Genomic DNA, 20,649 nt, shown 5'->3' on the forward strand with positions numbered 1-20,649 from the left:
GAACAAAGCAGTCTCCTAACCTATTGATCTGCCCTGATGCTTAATAATCCAAATTTTGATTATTTGATTTCAATGATTTTAGTCCTTCAGTAACATTGTAGGTACTCAGTTCCCTGTATAGAATGTCTTCTAGTAGTGCCAACTACAGTGTTTAGTGTTTCTAGCACTGAAGTCTAATACAAACCTAGAGAGATGTTTTTAAAGTCTTTATTTCTTTCGTTGATTGCTTTTTTTCATGGTATTTCTTCAAGTGAAAATGTACCTTATAACATTGCAAAAATACCAAGATGATTTTTTTTAATTTTACATAATGTTTTTAAGTGGCAGGTATTTATTTAATTTTTTGCCATGGATGATTTCAAATATACACTAAATAAAGGAGTGTTATAATTAACCCCAATATACCAATTGCTCAGTTTCAACCCCTATTAATTAATGGGTTGGCAATTTTGTATCATATAAAGCCCACCTACCTACAACTTCCCCAGAGATCACTGGCAAAGTGTGATTTACCAGTGTCATACGGTAGAAGCCCATTTATCACTGAATAGAGTTTAAGCCTTAGGTTTGTCATGTCAGCATAATAATACAATATAAGGGAATAAAATAAAATAATAATATAACATATAACATATAACTAAATGCATATATTTTATAATATAAATAATATTAACATTAACATAAATACAATAAAATATCACAATAACACATATATTAAATAAGCATGTAGGCATATCTTATGCCTTATAAATTTGCTATTTGGGGCTACAGTAGTGAGATCATATGCTCTGCCATGTTCCTCTATTTTAGGAAGAAATGACCTTTGTCCCCCAGCTCTTCAAGATTTCAGGTTATTCTCAATTTCTCTCATTATCTCTGTAAAATTTTACTACTTTCATAATAATCTTGAAACTTGCTGTTTGTAAACCATACTGCTGTCACATGAAAATATAAAGAATTATTAAACCCTAAAAAGAAACGAGTTAAAAACTAGCACTAACTGAAACTCAATCTCTCTGTCTCTCTCTCTCTGACACAGACACACACAAACACAAACACACACACACACATACGCACACATGCACACACTGTTTTGAGTATTTGGGGGTTGAGGGATTGTAAACAAACTCTGCCTATCTTTTATCAGGAAGTTGAACTGATTTGGAAAAATCAGTGGAATTTTGTGTAATCAAAAGTAAAAATGACAAGCATACAAACAGAAAACTGGTTCCAAGAAGGACAAGACTAGCTGAATAGTCCTGTCTAGATGTGCTGAGCAATTACTCAGTTTGGTCTCTGCTTCGGTGGCTGAGCACTGTCCTTGTAGGAAGTGATATTGGCATAATCCGTTCTCTTGCCAGTGGTGCACAGCCTCACTTTGACATGACTGCTGGGCTAATAACACAGGTCTCCCAGTGGCAGGGGAGTATCAGATTTTCCCATGAACCATTGCACATAAACAAGTTTCATCATTTCCCTCAAAAAGCTAAAACCAAGCCAAACACACATGCACACACACACACGCATGAGCACACACAAACACACACAAAATCATTGAGTTTTGCCAAAAACACGTTTTCAGATTTTGCATTTGTGTGCATATGAAAAATGCTTGAAAATTACAACTCAAAATTTTCTTCTGCAACTCTTTTAGTAAAATTGATAGCAAGGAAGAAGTATCTTGGTTTATCTTTACCCCTCAATCATGTAATTTTCACAAATCCACTGCTCTAAGCAAGCAGTTTCTCAGATTCATAGTCAGAACTGTTTTTCCCTTCTTATGATAAAATACATATTTCATCAGAAAATAAGAAAGTTTTAAAAGAAAATGAGTGAATATTTAATAGAACAATAGACTACAATAATACAGCCTTAATAATGGAAATTTGGATGCAAAGGAATGGGCAATCAACTCTTGGACACACAGAACGTCTGGCTGATCCTTCTTGCTCATTTCATGGGCCACATAATCTTGCAATTCTTAATATTTTACATTTTTTCTACCCCATTTATAGCATGATGCCAGATATTTCTATGCATTTCTATTTGCTGCTTGCTAATCATAATCTTTATACAGTTGACATCCTATGCTCTTCTTTTTAGGGTCCTCACCACCATCATTTTTTCCACATACATTATTACTACTTAGAAAGGGAAAGATTTTCGCTAAAATGCCATCTAACCCAGCCTGCCCTCCCTAGACGGTTCCCCACCCTGAAGTTTTCAATCTTCTTCATTTAAGCTTACCTACCACCTCATGTTCTGGGGTACAATTTTTAGCTTAGTATTACACAGGAAAGATCTGGAAATCTCATTTACTTTAAGTTCTTAATAGCTGAGAGGAATTAGGTTTTTACCCCATATACACAAGCCCTAGAAGATTTGCATTTTAATAGGGGACGATTCCTTCATAACTCAAAGGAATGGAATGGTTCTAATGGTAGAATTTTAAGCATCACTGACATCAGTGGAGGAAATCTTTCAGGTGAGAATGCTTATCACCAAACCATAATACTTGAGATGATTGTCTTTTCCATGTAAACTTAAGCCTAACCTGAATCGAAGCCAATATTCATGTTTGAACAAGAATAGAAACAGAACAAAATTTAAAGCAAAAATCGAAACTGTCAAATAGTTGAATAACCTTATTTCTTAATAGGGTGCATTATTCTTTCTCAGCTTCTTATCTTTGCAATGTGGTATTGTTATTACTATGTATCTCTTCTCAAGTTCATTGTATCTTGACCAAGGTGGTCCTCACCTTGATTAAACTTTAATAGGTTTCTTTCTGACCTTCAGCAGCTCCTGATCTCCCTTTTCTTAGAGCATTTACTTCAGAAAACTGGAAAACTTGTCATTGTAAATTCTTTCTCTACTTTATTGAGATACAGATTTTTTTTTTTTTTTTTTTTTTTTTTGTAGGGGGATGAGGAGACAGGGTCTTCCTCTGTTACCCAGGCTGGAGTGCAGTAGTGCAATTATGGTGCTCACTACAGCCTCAACCTCCTGGGCTCAAGCAATGCTCCTGTCTTGGCCACTCTAGTAGCTGGGACATTTACAAGCCACTTTTCAGTTTCACAATCCATAAAGCCTTTCTCAAGGAACTGAGAGCCATCCCTTTGAAATGTAATCATCAAGAAAGATAGTGCCCCATCTCTAAGTTTCTGTGGAAGAGTAGGAGCCTAACTTCCTTGGACTCCTCGCTCTACATTGTGAAACTACTTCTTACCATGCAGATATAAGACTGAAAGTTTATGTTTTGAGGGGGAAAAGCCAATATGCAAAAACAGACGTCCTGTGATTCCCCATACCAGCCATTACAAACACTCCTGCGTTTTTTTGGGGGGGAATTGAGTTCAGACTCAATTCCAGTCTCTCTGTCCTATTGCAATGGCCTCGAATAAAGTCTTCTTTGCCTGTTTAACTTTGTCTAGTGCAAGTTTTGCTTTGACCTTCACGTCTTGGGTAGATATAAGTAACTGTGTGCAATTTGTGTATGTTGCATGAGGAGTCTTTCATGAAGCAAACATCCTGAACATAATCCATCTAAGGAAACAAAGAAAGTGCAATACCTTTTTTTTCCACATCAATGGCAGTTTCCTTCTCACTTTTCTTTTTGACATCTTCTTTTTCTGCTGGTAAAATAAGAAAATTATAAGCCTTTACCTGTTTAACTTGCAAATATTTCAGGGCATGCATGACTACCAGTGAGGCATCTAATTTATCTTGTATAGAGAAATCTTAAATCAGCCATAAGTCATGTCAAATATGAATAAGGTAGCACCTTCATAACAGACTAGTGGCTTAGGTATAATTTCTCTTCAGGAAACATAATTTTTTTTTTTTGCCAAAGGCAAAAATTATTTAATAACAGTGAAAACATTAAATGGCATTATTAATTATGGTATTATTTAACAGCTTTCCTAACATATATTGAAAAGAATATATTGAATGTTCTCTCAGCTATGAGGTCACCAGAACCATGTCAAAAGTTCTGAAATCTCTGAAGTTCACTTGGGACATCAGATAAATTATTTGAAAACAACCAATTAAAAAATATATATATGTGTAAAACAAACCAATCAAGTATTTTCTGCCCTCTACATAAAATGACTTTTAAAATTAAACTGAATTAGTTAAATAGTAACCATCATATTCACATATATAGTTAAAGTAAAGTAGTGAATTAGAGAGAATTAAGCAGCTGCTCTTAAGAAAGAAAAAATAATCACAGTAGTAATTTTCAAAAAGTGTTTAGGATTGAATTCTCTTTTTAAAAATTGACAATTTTAATTTTATTTGGAATATCTAGACATGTTAAGAGTGTTCATTAATAACAATGACAATGCATTTATTAAGGGAATTTCTTTCCTAGAAAATAATAGATTTACCAGTAGTATTATGCATGGACACTAATTGATTTATGTGGTACATGGCTTTTAAATTTCCTACCTTTCTTTTTTGTTTCAGAAGTAACTTTCTTCTCAGCCTTCTTCTTTTCCCCTTCTTTTTCTAGAGAATACATTTAAAATATTTCCTTTAGGGAAATTTAGTATGAAAGCAAAACCAAGGTTGAAATGAAGGATTTTTGTTAAGTCAGTTCTGCCTCCAGCTAGCTTTGTGACTGAGCAAGTAATTTAATCCCACTAAGTCTTATTTTCCTCATTTATCAAATAATAATACCTCCCTCAAAGTAAATGTTTACAAAACACTGTGTAAAGTGCCTGGCTCACAGTAAATGTGTAACGTTGTAGACTGCTAATACTGTTTACAAATAATGAACGTGATAGTTTGAACTTTCTGAACCAAACAATTGTTTATCTAGTGCCTAAAAGTATTGATATATAAAATTAAAATATATTTCTTGGAAAATATACCGCAGATAAACTAGAAGAATTAATATTTGTTTTCTTTTATACATTCAATTTCATTAGAAATAATATATTAGACCATTAAAAAGGTATCTTTTGATGTAGCTGTTTTTCATATCTGGCTCTTGCCAACAGGCATTTAAGCCTGATGACAAGTGTCTGGCAGTGTGTTGGAAACATAACTTCCACGGTCCTTTCTGAGTGGTTGTATCAACAAGGCTGTTCAATCTTTGCACCCAGAGGTTGCAGTAAGTCTGGATACCACATCAAACTGTTTGTGGTACTTCTAAACTTCGTGGAAGAGCCCTGTTTCATAAATCTGAGACAGCCTTGGTCTGAGGGAGCAAAGACAGAGAATTCACGTGCTGCCCAGGCATAGCCACATAGCAGGTGGACATCCCTGGACACTTTTCTGGTAAGCATAATCATTTTAGATAACAAAGTCCTGTACTAATACATAGTTGTTGAAATTGAATGTTCAGTGGTTTTAGATTTGGGACAATAATAGCTACGGTTAATGTTGTAAATGTACTGATTTTTATCTTCAATTAGCAGTGCTATTTACCTTATATTTGAAATTCCTTTCTCTTTGTCCGTTGTCTCTCATCTCAGGTACAGGTACATTCAAAGACTTCTGTTACCCAGAACTATTATAAGATCATTATTATGCTAAAGAAATTCAATATGTAGTTCTAGAATGAATCCTTAAGTTGTCTACTAATGACTGCATCTTATTAAATAGAGGAATTAACTCATTCCCTTAGGTATAGAGCTTTTTTACCTACAAGATCAAAGACAACACTTTCTTTCAATGTTAGACGTATAATTTATAAAGAACCCCTTTCATGATTTCTAGAGATAATCTAATGTCTCAGGGAAAAATGTATTCACACTTTGTCTAAAAGTGTCTACAGCATACTATTACAGCTCATCCAATCAGAAGTAGAAAGTCAAGAAGTCAAATTTTGATAGTTCCAGAGATAGAAATAAACCAATTGATTTCCACTTCTTCTTTTCCTAAAGGTTTATGCATATTAAACATGCAGATCATATTTAAAATTCTGAATGAAGATACTTTCAAGTATCACTACTTTCAGCTTCTCTGGGAGAAATTTTATGTAGTAGTGAATTTTACATCTTCTCTAAATAAATGTATATGCCAGACAATTGAATAGCCATTTGCTAAGCATCACCTCTGATGTCATGTATCAGCAAAGGGGTTAATTAAAATACAAATGACTTGTAAATATTTCTAAGCTCAAGCTAAACACTAATGCCATACTAACCATAAGATCAGAACTCAGTATCCAAGTCTCCAAGTTTCATAAGGTTGATGAATAAATATTTCATTAAAAAGCTTGTGCCAATTAGTCAATCTTACACTGAACTTCACAAAGAAAGTAGATATTTGAACCCAGAATATGGAAGGCATTCATTTATTTTTCAATTTTCTTTTAGAGAATGCTCTTGTGCAACAAATTCTACCCTTCAAATTAATATAGCTGGAATTTTATTGTGGTGATACAGTATTCTTGTCTTCATCCAAATTGAATTAATGCTCCTATTATACACTCTGCTTGTGATTACAGTCATACACTGTGAGAGTCATGAATAAGAGCAGAAGTCCACAAAATGCAGATATAAATAATGTCCTTTAATAACATTTTTATGAATTAGACCTTTAAGCTGTCATTATGAGACTTACTTTATTCATGCTGAATTTCATTTAAAATGTCAACTTCTCAAGATTCTACATTTCCTCAAGCACTATTGTCTCTGTTATATAGGTGATTTGGTAGCAATGGAATTAAATTTTTCACTTATAAAAACATAACAATTTGATTATATCCTACTTGGATATAAAAATAACCCATGTTTCTTTTATGAAAACTTCCTTGCCCCTGACTTTTTCTTCCTCAACAGCCAAGAGTACTCTTCCCTTTCTGTCTACCTGACTTTGAACACACATAAAAAATTTCCTCTTCCATCTCTTTCTCATTGGTTTGCCATTTTGTTTGTAACAGCTAGAGAAGAATTAGAGCATTTAAGCCCATTGATGTTCAGAAGATTAAAAATTAAATGTATCTACAGGATGTGAAAGTATCAGAATATTACCTTTCCCTGACAAAAGTATAATAAGCCCTGAAATGATGGCTGTATTCTGGCAGGGATCACAGAAGAGTGTGGTTGGGAGAGAAATCTTCCCTACAATGAGCAGCTCTGAGCCACAAATATGTTATTAGCTTCTGCATAAATTAACATCAGATGAAAGAAAAATTAAACGACTTACTTCTTACTTTCTAAGCCCTCACAATGGGCTTTTCTCTTGCTTTTAAATGTTTTTTATGCCATCTCAAAGCCAGACAATACACAATGTTTAATTACAATTGCAAAGCTTTCTAAGATGCTGTTTCCACGAGGAAACAAATGCAAAATGTTTTATTTTTGTCTTATGTTTTGTTCCTCCCCTCTTTGCCCTTCTAGTGTAGAGATTATCCTAATTCTGTGTATCAGATGAGTGCTTTTATTCTAACACTGTGGCCAGAACTGATGTATTCCTGGTTCCAGTTAAGTAAATAAGAACTTGTTTCTTTAATAACAATGCATTCCAACATACCTCATCACTGTCACCTTGTTTTCTTAGAGTGGCAGAGATTGGCCTGGGACCCAGCTCACAATATGACCATGGAAAATTTTACATAAGCTGAAGATAAGTTCAATTACACGAGTGATTATTAGAGTTGTCCCATTGTTATCTACAGAGGGGTGTGGAGCACGAGAGAAAGCACAGATGCTGGCACTGATGACCTTGGGCTGAATTCTGTCCATGACTCTTCCTAGTTGTGTGACCTTGGGCAATGTGCTATGGCACACCGAATTTCATTTTCCTCATTTGAAAAGTGGAGCTAATAAAATCTACCTTGCTTACTTGTGAGAAATGGAGATAACTGGGCTAAAATGCCTGGAACAGAGTAGATGTAGAAAAATAATGATAATAATGACAAGCTATTACTATATTTTACAAATAATAAAAATCTGACCACATATAATCTTTTTAGGTAATTTTTTAGATCAGATTTACTGATCTCTTTGAGTAAAAGCAACTTTATTCTTATTCTTCTATATCCAGGGAGTGTATGTCTAGAATATTTTGTATTAAGAAACTAAAGGGAAAAAATACCCATAAGCAAGATAGAAACATGTTATGAAGGGTACTGTACTGCAATGAAGTGGATTCAAGTCTCAATTTTGGTATAATTAGTAGTCATTACCTTATGCAACTATAGATGAGTGCTGTATCTTCTGTCTTCAACCATAAAAGGCAGAGAAATGAGTAGAATGTGTTTGAATCCCCTTTCACCTGTTTATTCCTTATTTACCAAGTGAAATATGCATCATCTTGCATTTATTTTCTAATTTTCCTGGGAATAGGTAACCTAAAAAGAGTTGCAAATATCGATGGCATGTTGTCTGGTTTTGATATGGCTTAAAATTGTTTAAAGCAAGAGAAAAGTCCATTTTAGAGGCTTAAAATGAATATGTATGTATATAATATATATATACATATACATATTATATATATATTTTTGGACAAGTGATGATAAAGATTAGGAAAAAAAAAAAAAGAAAGCTTTGTTTTGAAAATTAAAGCCTGAGACCATAGGAGGTGGCTTGGTTTTTTAAAGGTGGATCAGGGTAAACCTTTCTGAATGGGCAATTGGAAAGATTATTGAAAAAAGTGGAAGAGCTTTGGGCTATTAGGGAGAAGACTTTTCAGCAGAGGAAAAATACCTGCAGAGATCCTGAAATGACAGCAGGCTAGATAAATTCAAAGAAGAGCCAGGCCTGGCTGGGCACGGTGGCTCACACCTGTAATCCCAGCACTTTGGGAGGCTGAGGCAGGTGGATCACGAGGTCAGGAGATCGAGACCATCCTGGCTAACAAGGTGAAGCCCCATCTCTACTAAAAATACAAAAAATTAGCCAGGGGTCTAACGTTTAAGTCTTTAATCCATCTTGAATTAATTTTTGTATAAGGCATAAGGAAGGGATCCAGTTTCAGCTTTCTACATATGTCTATCCAGTTTTCCCAGCACCATTTATTAAATAGGGAATCCTTTCCCCATTGCTTGTTTTTCTCAGGTTTGTCAAAGATCAGATAGTTGTAGATATGCGGCGTTATTTCTGAGGGCTCTGTTCTGTTCTATTGATTTATATCTCTGTTTTGGTACCAGTACCATGCTGTTTTGGTTACTGTAGCCTTGTAGTATAGTTTGAAGTCAGGTAGTGTGATGCCTCCAGCTTTGTTCTTTTGGCTTAGGATTGACTTGGCGATGCAGGCTCTTTTTTGGTCCCATATGAACTTTAAAGTAGTTTTTTCCAATTCTGTGAAGAAAGTCATTGGTAGCTTGATGGGGATGGCATTGAATCTGTAAATTACCTTGGGCAGTATGGCCATTTTCATGATATTGATTCTTCCTGCCCATGAGCATGGAATGTTCTTCCATTTGTTTGTATCCTCTTTAATTTCATTGAACAGTGGTTTGTAGTTCTCCTTGAAGAGGTCCTTCACATCCCTTGTAAGTTGGATTCCTAGGTATTTTATTCTCTTTGAAGCAATTGTGAATGGGAGTTCACTCATGATTTGGCTCTCTGTTTGTGTGTTGTTGGTGTATAAGAATTATTGTGATTTTTGTACATTGATTTTGTATCCTGAGACTTTGCTGAAGTTGCTTATCAGCTTAAGGAGATTTTGGGCTGAGACAATGGGGTTTTCTAGATATACAATCATGTCGTCTGCAAAGAGGGACAATTTGACTTCCTCTTTTCCTAATTGAATACCCTTTATTTCCTTCTCCTGCCTAATTGCCCTGGCCAGAACTTCCAACACTATGTTGAATAGGAGTGGTGAGAGAGGGCATCCCTGTCTTGTGCCAGTTTTCAAAGGGAATGCTTCTAGTTTTTGCCCATTCAGTATGATATTGGCTGTGGGTTTGCCATAGATAGCTCTTATTATTTTGAAATACATCCCATCAATACCTAATTTATTGAGAGTTTTTAGCAAGAAGGGTTGTTGAATTTGTCAAAGGCCTTTTCTGCATCTATTGAGATAATCATGTGGTTTTTGTCTTTGGCTCTGTTTATATGCTGGATTACATTTATTGATTTGCGTATATTGAACCAGCCTTGCATCCCAGGGATGAAGCCCACTTGATCATGGTGGATAAGCTTTTTGATGTGCTGATGGATTTGTTTTGTCAGTATTTTATTGAGGATTTTTCCATCGATGTTCATCAAGGATATTGGTCTAAAATTCTCTTTTTTGGTTGTGTCTCTGCCAGGCTTTGGTATCAGAATGATGCTGGCCTCATAAAATGAGTTAGGGAGGATTCCCTCTTTTTCTATTGATTGGAATAGTTTCAGAAGGAATGGTACCAGTCCCTCCTTGTACCTCTGGTAGAATTCGGCTGTGAATCCATCTGGTCCTGGACTCTTTTTGGTTGGTAAGCTATTGATTAGTGCCACAATTTCAGATCCTGTTATTGGTCTATTCAGAGATTCAACTTCTTCCTGGTTTAGTCTTGGGAGACTGTATGTTAGACCTAAAACCATAAAAACCCTAGAAGAAAACCTAGGCAATCCCATTCAGGACATAGGCATGGGCAAGGACTTCATGTCTAAAACACCAAAAGCAATGGCAACAAAAGACAAAATTGACAAATGGGATCTAATTAAACTAAAGAGCTTCTGTACAGCAAAAGAAACTACCATCAGAGTGAACAGGCAACCTACAAAATGGGAGAAAATTTTTGCAACCTACTCATCTGACAAAGGGCTAATATCCAGAATCTACAATGAACTCAAACAAATTTACAAGAAAAAAACAAACAACCCCATCAAAAAGTGGGCAAAGGACATGAACAGACACTTCTCAAAAGAAGACATTTATGCAGCCAAAAAACACATGAAAAAATGCTCATCATCACTGGCCATCAGAGAAATGCAAATCAAAACCACAATGAGATACCATCTCACACCAGTTAGAATGGCAATCATTAAAAAGTCAGGAAACAACAGGTGCTGGGGAGGATGTGGAGAAATAGGAACACTTTTACACTGTTGGTGGGACTGTAAACTAGTTCAACCATTGTAGAAGTCAGTGTGGCGATTCCTCAGGGACCTAGAACTAGAAATACCATTTGACCCAGCCATCCCATTACTGGATATATACCCAAAGGACTATAAATCATGTTGCTATAACGACACATGCACATGTATGTTTATTGCGGCACTATTCACAATAGCAAAGACTTGGAACCAACCCAAATGTCCAACAATGATAGACCGGATTAAGAAAATGTGGCACATATACACCATGGAATACTATGAAGCCATAAAAAATGATGAGTTCATGTTCTTTGTAGGGACATGGATGAAATTGGAAATCATCATTCTCAGTAAACTATCACAAGAACAAAAAACCAAACACCGCATATTCTCACTCATAGGTGGGAATTGAACAATGAGATCACATGGACACAGGAAGGGGAACAGCACACTCTGGGGACTGCTGTGGGGTGGGGGGAGTGGGGAGGGATAGCATTGGGAGATATACCTAATGCTAGATGACAAGTTAGTGGGTGCAGCGCACCAGCGTGGCACATGTATACATATGTAACTAACCTGCACAATGTGCACATGTACCCTAAAACTTAAAGTATAATAATAAAAGAAAATAAATAAACAAATAAATTACCTAAAAAAAAAAAAATTAGCCAGGTGGCGTGGTGGCGGGCACCTGTAGCCCCAGCTGCTCCGGAGGCTGAAGCAGAAGAACGGCGTGAACCCGGGAGTTGGAGCTTGCAGTGAGCTGAGATCGCGCCACTGCACTCCAGTCTGGGCAACAGAGCCAGACTCCATCTCAAAAAAAAAAAAAAAAAAAAAAAAAAGAAGAGCTAGGCCTAGTGAGGCCAGAGTAGAGGACTCAGGAGGGGAGTGTTGAGTGCTGCAGCCAAGATGTAGTAGGGCAGATCTCCTAGAATCTTTTTACTGGTATGAATTTTCCATTTCCCTGTGAGTAACATAGGAAGCCAGTGAGAGGTTTAAGCAGAGAAGTTATACAATTCTGAGTGATGGTTTAAGAAAAACTTTGGCTGTTGCTAGGTGGTCAAGTGTCTCATTGGATTTTGTGATCAAATTGAAAGGGAGAAGACTTAGGGAAAAAAATAATTCAGAACAAATATTCTTCTTCCATTTTTTTTTTTCCCAAAAATTTCCTCGGAATTTTATTTGGGACTCCAGAAGGCACACAACTTTATAGCAACATGGTAAGAGTACCTCCCTTCACATTGTAATTAGGTTGCTATGACAGAAAAGCTTTTTAAATTAAGGACTTCACTTGAGTTATGTGGCATAACTAAGCTGGCCTTTCAGGCTCTGAATCCATTTTTTTTTTTTGCCTTGACTTTTCTTTAGTGATAGCTGAATTATTCTCAGAAGTCTGCTCTTCTCATTATCAACTGTTAACAACAAAAACTAACAAGCAGCAATTCTACAGCACTTTCCAGTGACTACCCGAGACCTTTAGTCATACAATTTATTCACATAAATCAACAAATGCTTATCTAGTCTTATGCCAAAACCCTTTGCCAGTGTTTGGAGTTTTAAAAACCTCCTTCCAGTAATACTAGGTGTGACAGCAGTAACTAAGAAAGTTCATAATTACAATAAGGACTTTGAGAAACAGTAGACGTGAAGCATGTGGGAATCAAGAGAGACATGCAACTCCCCATGGCTGAGTGGAGTGGAAAGCTACTCCTGGGGGTTGTAACCTCAGACTGAATCTAAAAGGGCCTGTGGGGCCCAGCATGAACTCTGGATAGCACGTGTTACTATAAATGCCAGCTGAAGGAACTGAGGAACAGTCATAGCTCATGTCTTGCAGATGCAGTTGAGAACTCAGTGAAGCTATATCATTCATGAAGTAAATGTTGTAAAGGACTCTAGGTCTTATCTGTTTAAATTCAAACTTCTTCAAGATACCATACTACAGGCAGTGACCCAAGATTGTGGCCACTGCACTCTAGTCTGGGCCACAGAGTGAGATCAGTTTCAAAAAAAAAAAAAAAGGTCGTTGTGAATGTTAGCTCCAGATCGACTGCAAGAACAAATCAGCAATCCCAAGAGGACCCACAGACCCTCTGAAGGAAGCAGACTGCTTCTGCAGGACCTGGGAGACACCTCAAATACCGAGAGTGCCCCAACTGTGGAAGTCGGAAAGGGAGACCCTCTTCTCCCGAATACACACCCCCACTGTAGAAAATGATGGGCTGTTTGCAGGAGAAGTTTCCAACTTTATCAGGAGCTGAGTCAATTTGGAGAGTTGAGCAAAATGCAGGGGCAGAGGAAGCAGCAGAAAGACACTGAGAGCTCACTGGGTCCCCTAGCAGGCCATTCCTGCCTGGCACCACAGGGATTCATCAGGAGGGTGGTCAGAAGAGCAGGGGGTAAAACCACAGGGAGAAGAAAATCTCTAGCTGAACTTTGTAACAATTTGAATGGGGTGAGAAGCCTCCTGGCCAGAACTCCGGGGAGGGTGCAAATCTGGTGTGCAGACTCCACAGGCAGGGGAAGAACCAAGCCCTTTTCTTTTGCAGCTGGAAGGTGGGTAGCCTCGGGCAAGTTTTCAAGCCCATCTCACCCTCCACCTGGAAACAGACTTGGGCTGTTGGCGGGGGACATGGTGGGAGTGAGACTGGCCCTTTGGTTAGCTTGGGAGCTGGGTGAGGCCTGTGACTGCTGGCTTTCCCCGACTTCCCTGTCAACCTGCATGACTCAGCAGAGGCAGCCATAATCCTCCTACTTACACAACTCCAGTGACCTGGGAATCTCACCCCCATCCCCCACAGCAGCCACAGCAAGACCCACCCAAGGAGAGTCTGAGCCCAGACATGCCTAGCCCTGCCCCCGTTTGATGGTCCTTCCCTACCCACCCAGGTAGCAGAAGACAAAAGGCCACGCCCACTACTGGTCCCTCTCCATACTACTGCAGCTGATGCTCTCTGGAAAGCACCACCTCCTGCACTTTGGTGCAGGAGGCCAACCAGCACAATAATAGAGCATTAAACCACAAAAGCTAAGAACCCTCACAGAGTCCATTGCACTCCCCTGCCACCTCCACCAGAATAGGCACTGGTATTCATGGCTGAGAGACCCACAGATGGTTCACATAACAGGACTCTGTGCAGACAACCCCAGTACCAGCCCAGAGCCGGGTAGACTCGCTGGGTGGCTAGACCCAGAAGAGAGACAACAATCACTGCAGTTTGGCTCACAGGAAGCCACATCCATAGGAAAAGGGGGAGAGTACTACATCAAGAGAACACCCTATGGGACAAAAGAATCTGAACAACACCCTTCAGCCCTAGACCTTCACTCTGACAGAGCCTACCCAAATGAGAAGGAACCAGAAAACCAACGCTGGTAATATGACAAAACAAGGTTTCTCAGCACACCCCAAAAATCATACTAGCTCACCAGCAAAGGATTCAAACCAAGAAGAAATCTCTGGTTTACCTGAAAAAGAATTCAGGAGTTAGGTTATTAAGCTAATCAGGGAGGCACCAGAGAAAGGTGAAGCCCAGTGCAAGGAAATCCAAAAAACAATACAAGAAGTGAAGGGAGAAATATTCAAGGAAATAGATCGCTTAAAAAAAATCAACAATTCAGGAAACTTTGGACACACTTTTAGAAATGTGAAATGCTCTGGAAAATCTCAGCAATAGAATTGAACAATTAAAAGAAAGAAATTCAGAGCTCTAAGACAAGGTCTTTGAATTAACCCAATCCAATAAAGACAAAGAACAGTGAATAAGAAAATATGAACAAAGCTTCCAAGAAGTCTGGGATTATGTTAAATGACCAAATCTAAGAATAATCGGTTTTCCTGAGGAATAAGAGAATTCTGAAATCTTGTAAAACATATTTGGGGGAATAATCAAGGAAAACTACCCCAGCCTTGCTAGAGACTTAGACATCCAAATACAAGAAGCACAAAGAACACCTGGGAAATTCATTGCAAAAAGATCATCACCTAGGCACACTGTCATCAGGTTATCCAAAGTTAAGATGAAGGAAACAATCTTAAGAGCTGTGAGAGAAGCACCAGGTAACCTCTAAAGGAAAAACCTATCAGATTAACAACAGATTTCTGAGCAGAAACCTTACAAGCCAGAAGGGATTGGGGCCCTATCTTCAGCCTCCTCAAACAGAACAATCATCAGCCAAGAATTTTGTATCCAGTGAAACTAAGCATCATATATGAAGGAAAGATACAGTCTTTTTCAGACAAACAAATACTGAGAGAATTCGCCATTACCAAGCCACCAGTACAAGAACTGCTAAAAGGAGCTCTAAATCTTGAAACAAATCCTGGAAACACATCAAAACAGAACCTCTTTAAAGCATAAATCACATAGGCCCTATAAGACAAAAATAGAAGTTAAAAAGCAAAAACAAAATAACCAGAGTACACAGGCAACAAAGAGCACAATGAATGCAATGGTGCCTCCCATTTCAATACTAACATTGAATGTAAATGGCCTAAATGCTCCACTTAAAAGATACAGAACCACAGAATGGCTAAGAAATCACCAACCAACTATCTGCTGCCTTTAGGAGACTCACCTAAGACTTAAGGACACACATAAACTTAAAGGAAAGGGGTAGAAAAAGGCATTTCATGCAAATAGACACCAAAAGCAAGCAGAGGTAGCTATTCTTATATCAGACAAGAAAAACAGACAAGAAAAACCTTAAACCAACAGCAGTAAAAAGAGACAAAGAGGGACATTATATAATGGTAAAAGGTCTTGTCCAACAGGAAAATATTGCAATCCTAAATATATATGCACCTAACACTGGAGCTCCCAAAGTTATAAAACAATTACTAACAGACCTAAGAAATCAGATAGACAGCAACACAAAAATAGTGGGGGACTTTAATACTCCACTGACAGCACTAAACTGATCATCAAGACAGAAAGTCAACAAAGAAACAATGGATTTAAACTATATCTTGGAACAACTGGACTTAACAGATATATACAGAACATTTCATCCAACAACCACAGAATACACATTCTATTCAATAGTGCATGGAACTTTCTCCAAGACAGATCATATGGTAGGCCATAAAATGAGCCTCAATAAATTTAAGAAAACTGAAATTATATCAAGCACTCTCTCAGACCACAGTGGAATAAAACTGGAAATCAACTGCAAAAGGAATCTTCAAAACCATGCAAATACATGGAAATTAAATAACCTGCTCCCAAATGAGCACTGGCTCAAAAACAAAATCAAGGAGGAAATTTAAAAATTATTTGAACTGAACGACAATAATAACCAACCTACCAAAACCTCTGGGATTCAGCAAAGGCAGTGCTGAGAGGAAAGTTCATGGCCCTAAATGCCTACATCAAAAAGACTAAAAAAGCAAAAATTGACTTCTAAGGTCACACCTCATAGAACTAGAGAAACAAGAGCAAACCAAACCCAAACCCAGCAGAAGAAAGAAATAACCAAGATCAGAGCAGAAATAAATAAAATTGAAACAACAACAAAAAAATACAAAAGATAAATGAAATAAAAAGCTGGTTATTTGAAAAGATAAATAAAATTGATAGACCATTAGCAAGATTAACCAAGAAGAGAAGAAAGAAAATACAAATAACTTCACTAAGAAATGAAACAGGAGACATTACAATTGACACCACTGAAATAAAAAAGATCACTCAAGGCTATTATGAACACCTTTACCCACATAAACTAAAAACCTAGAAGAGATGGATAAATTCCTAGAAAAATACATCCCTCCTAGTTTAAATCAGGAAGAATTAGATACCCTAAGCAGACCAATAACAAGCAGCAAGACTGAAATCGTAATTTAAAAATTACCAACAAAAAAATGTCCAGGACCAGTTGGATTCACAGAATTCTACCAGACATTCCAAGAAGAATTGGTGCCAATACTTTTGACACTATTCCACAAGATAGAGAAATAAGGAATTCTCCCCAATTCATTTTATGAAGTCAGTATTACCTGAATACCAAAACCAGGAAAGGACATAATGAAAAATGAAAACTACAGACCAATATCCTTGATGAACATAAATGTTAAAATCCTTAACAAAATACTAGCTAACGGAATCCAATAACATATCAAAAAGTTAATCCACCATGATCAAGTGGGTTTCATACCAGGGATGAAGGGATGGTTTAACATATGCAAGTCAATAAATTCAATACACCACATAAACAGAATTAAAAATGAAAATCATATGATCATCTCAATTGATGCAGAAAAAGCATGAGACAAAATCCAGCATCACTTTGTGATTAAAACTCTCAGCAAAATCAGCATTCAAGGGACATACCTTAATGTAATAAAAGCTTTCCATGAAAAACCCACAGCCAACATATATTGAATGGGTAAAAGTTGAAAGCATTCCCTCTGAAAGCTGTAACAAGACAAGGATGTCCACTCTCACCACTTCTCTTCAACATAGTACTAGAAGTCCTAGCCAGAGCAATTAGACAAGAGAAAGAAATAAAGAGCATTGAGATTGGGAAAGAGGAAGTCAAACTGTCACTATTTGCTGACGATATGATCTTTTACCTTGAAAAACCTAAAGACTCCTCTAGAAAGCTCCTAGAACTGATAAAAGAATTCAGCACAGTTTCCAGATACAATATTAATGTACACAAATCAGCAGTTCTTCTATACATCAGCAACAACCAAGCAGAAAATTAAATCAAGAGCTCAATTCCTTTTACAATAGTTGCAAAAAGAAACGTAAGATAGTTAGGAATATGCCTAATCAAGGAGTCGAAAGACCTCTACAAGGAAAACTACAAAACACTGCTGAAAGCAATTATAGACAACACAAACAAATGGAAACACATCCCACGCTTATGGATGGGTATAATCAATCTTGGGAAAATGACCATACTGCCAAAAGCAATCTGCAAATTCAATGCAATCCCCAACAAAATACCACCGTAATTCTTCGCAGAGTTAGAAAAAACAATTCCAAAATTCATATGGAACCACAAAAGAGCCCACATAACCAAAACAAGACTAAGCAAAAAGTACAAATCTGGACGCATCACACTACCTGATTTCCAACTATACTGTAAGGCCATAGTCACCAAAATATCATGGTACTGTTATAAAAATAGGCACATAGATCAATGGAACAAAATAGAGAACCCATAAATAAACCCGAATACTTACAGCCAACTGATCTTTGAAAAAGCAAACAAAAACATAAAGTGGGGAAAGGACACCCTTTTCAACAAATGGTGCTGGGATAATTGGCTAGCCACATGTAGGAGAATGAAACTGGATCTTCATCTCTCACCTTATACAGAAATCAACCCAAGATGGATAAAGGATTTAAACCTAAGACATGAAACTATAAAAATTCTAGAAGATAACATTGGAAAAACCCTTCTAGACATTCATTGCCTTAGGCAAAGATTTCATGACCAATAACCCAAAAGCAAATGCAATAAAAACAAAGATAAATAGCTGGGACCTAATTAAACTAAAGAGCTTTTGCACAGCAAAAGGAACAGTTGGCAGAGTAAACAGACAACCCACAGAGTGGGAGAAAATCTTCACAATCTATACATCTGACAAAGGACTAATATCCAGAATCTACAACAAACTCAAACAAGACAGTAAGAAAAAAAACAGACAATCTCATCAAAAAGTGGGCTAAGGACATGAATAGACAATTCTCAAAAGAAGATACACAAATGGCCAACAAAAATATGAAAAAATGCTCAACATCACTAATGATCAAGGAAATGCAAATCAAAACCACAATGAAACACCACCTTACTCCTGCAAGAATGGCCATAATAAAAAAAAATAAAAAAACAGTAGTGGCATGTATGTGGTGATTAGGGAACACTTCTACACTGCTGGTGGGGATGTAAACTAGTACAGCCACTATGGAAAACAGTGTGGAGATTCTTTGAAGAACTAAAAGTAGAACTACCATTTGATCCAGCAATCCCACTACTGAGTATCTACCCAAAGGAAAAGAAGCCATTATTTGAAAAAGATTGAACATGCATGTTTATAGCAGCACAATTCACAATTACAAAATTGTGAAACCAAACCAAATGCCCATCAGTCAATGAGTGGATAAAGAAACTGTGGTGTGTGTGTGTGTGTGTATATACATGATGGAATACAACTCAGCCATAAAAAGGAATGAATTAACAGCATTTGCAGTGACCTGGATGAGACTGGAGACTATTATTCTAAGTGAAGTAACTCAGGAATGGAAAACCAAACATCGTGTGTTCTCACTAATTTGTGGGAGCTAAGCTATAAGGACACAAAGACATAAGAATGATACAATGAACTTTGCGGACTTGGGGGAAGAGTGGGAGGGGGACGAGGGACAAAAGACTACAAATACAGTGCAGTGTATACTTCTCGGATGATGGGTGCACCAAAATCTCACAAATCACCACTAAAGAATTTACTCATGTAACCAAATACCACCTGTACTCAATAACTGACGGAAAAATGTTAAAAAATGATATCATACTACCTTTTTCCCTTTGAGCCTCCGAAAGGTGTGATGAAAGGATTTTAATAATCACTTTATTTTACATGGTCAAACAAGGTAAAAAAATATGTTTTAGTTTGGGTTGGAACCACAGTAATTTCAAGACAATAAGAAATTATACTATTAGAATACAGCACATGAGCTTATATGCACTAGAATATACTTCATTCTCAGGTAAAAGTCAACACATCTCATAACCTGTGAGGAAATGGGCTCAGGAAAGATGACGAATGTGGCCAACTTCACAGGTCATATGAGTCGGGGTCCCCAACCCCTGTGCTGCAAGCCAGTATTGGTCAGTGCCCTGTTAGGAACTGGGGTGCACAGCAGGAGGTGAGCAGAGTGCAAATGAGCATTACTGCCTGAGCTCCGCCTCCTGTCAGATCAGCAGCTGCATTAGATTCTCATAGGAGAGCAAACCCTCTTGTGAACTGCACATGCGAGGGATCTAGGTTGCATGCTCCTTATGAGAATCTAATGCCGGATGATCTGAAGTGGAACAGTTTCATCCTGAAACCATCCCTCCTCTCACCCCTGTCCCCGGGAAAATTGTCTTCCAGGAACCAGGTTCCTGGTGCCAAAAAGGTTGAGGAATGCTGATGTAAGTGACAGAACAAAATTTAAATCTAAAGATGATCACAAACCCTGTTTCTCTCCTGCAACATGGATAATGAAGCTTGAAATAGATATACTCTGTGAAAAACTTTCAAGCTGATTGAGTCATGGGCAGAAAAGAAGTGCCACCTTTTACTTCATCAATGCCAAACTTATCTTTCAACGGTCTCACAACCAAAGTTATTTGACTTCACGATTTTTTTTCATATTTCTGAATTTAGTATGCAAAAGGAAAGGTAACGAGAAAGATTATTCAATACATTTCAAATTGCAAAAATGTTTCTATGTTAATTAAACTTAGCATTTAAAATGGATAAGGTAGATTTCTCCCAAACCTTTTGAAAATGATAAAGCTTTTTACATGAGTGATTGCATTTATTTAAAATGGGTTGTGTTTGTATAGCAGAGGGGTGCCACATCTGTTCTTTCTCACTTTCTATATAGAAGTGAAACAAAAAAGGCAACCACTGTGTGTGTGTGTGTGTGTGTGTGTGTGTGTGTGTGTGTTAGAG

At 37.3% G+C, this 20,649-nt stretch overlaps 1 protein-coding gene and 1 long non-coding RNA gene across 37 annotated transcripts in view; one reads left to right on the forward strand and one right to left on the reverse strand.

The window, feature by feature from the left end:
- The window catches only part of TRDN (triadin), a 414,373-nt gene that overhangs the window by 210,936 nt on the left and 182,788 nt on the right, over positions 1 to 20,649 (reverse strand). For 23 of the 32 annotated variants that reach the window (XR_008548643.2, XM_054686250.1, XM_054686252.1 and 20 more), the window contains 2 exons: positions 4,453 to 4,512; positions 3,573 to 3,635 (listed from right to left, as the gene is read on the reverse strand). Coding sequence is in view for 27 of the 32 variants with exons in the window: in XM_054686250.1 (XP_054542225.1) it covers positions 3,573 to 3,635; positions 4,453 to 4,512 (123 nt within the window). In the remaining 5 variants the exon portion in view is untranslated. The remainder of the gene's footprint in view (positions 1 to 3,572; positions 3,636 to 4,452; positions 4,513 to 20,649) is intronic. The other 9 variants (XM_054686258.1, XM_054686256.1, XM_016956258.2 and 6 more) reach the window with 5 other exon arrangements.
- LOC134810366 (uncharacterized) overlaps positions 5,077 to 20,649 on the forward strand; it is a 70,188-nt gene continuing 54,615 nt past the window's right edge. For 4 of the 5 annotated variants that reach the window (XR_010158169.1, XR_010158172.1, XR_010158173.1 and 1 more), the window contains exon 1: positions 5,083 to 5,286. This is a non-coding gene — a long non-coding RNA (uncharacterized LOC134810366). Of the gene's footprint in view, positions 5,287 to 20,649 lie in introns of all 5 variants that reach the window. The other variant, XR_010158170.1, reaches the window with a different exon arrangement.

Source organism: Pan troglodytes, chromosome 5, assembly GCF_028858775.2.
Source record: "Pan troglodytes isolate AG18354 chromosome 5, NHGRI_mPanTro3-v2.0_pri, whole genome shotgun sequence".
NCBI classification, from domain to species: Eukaryota; Metazoa; Chordata; class Mammalia; order Primates; family Hominidae; genus Pan; species Pan troglodytes.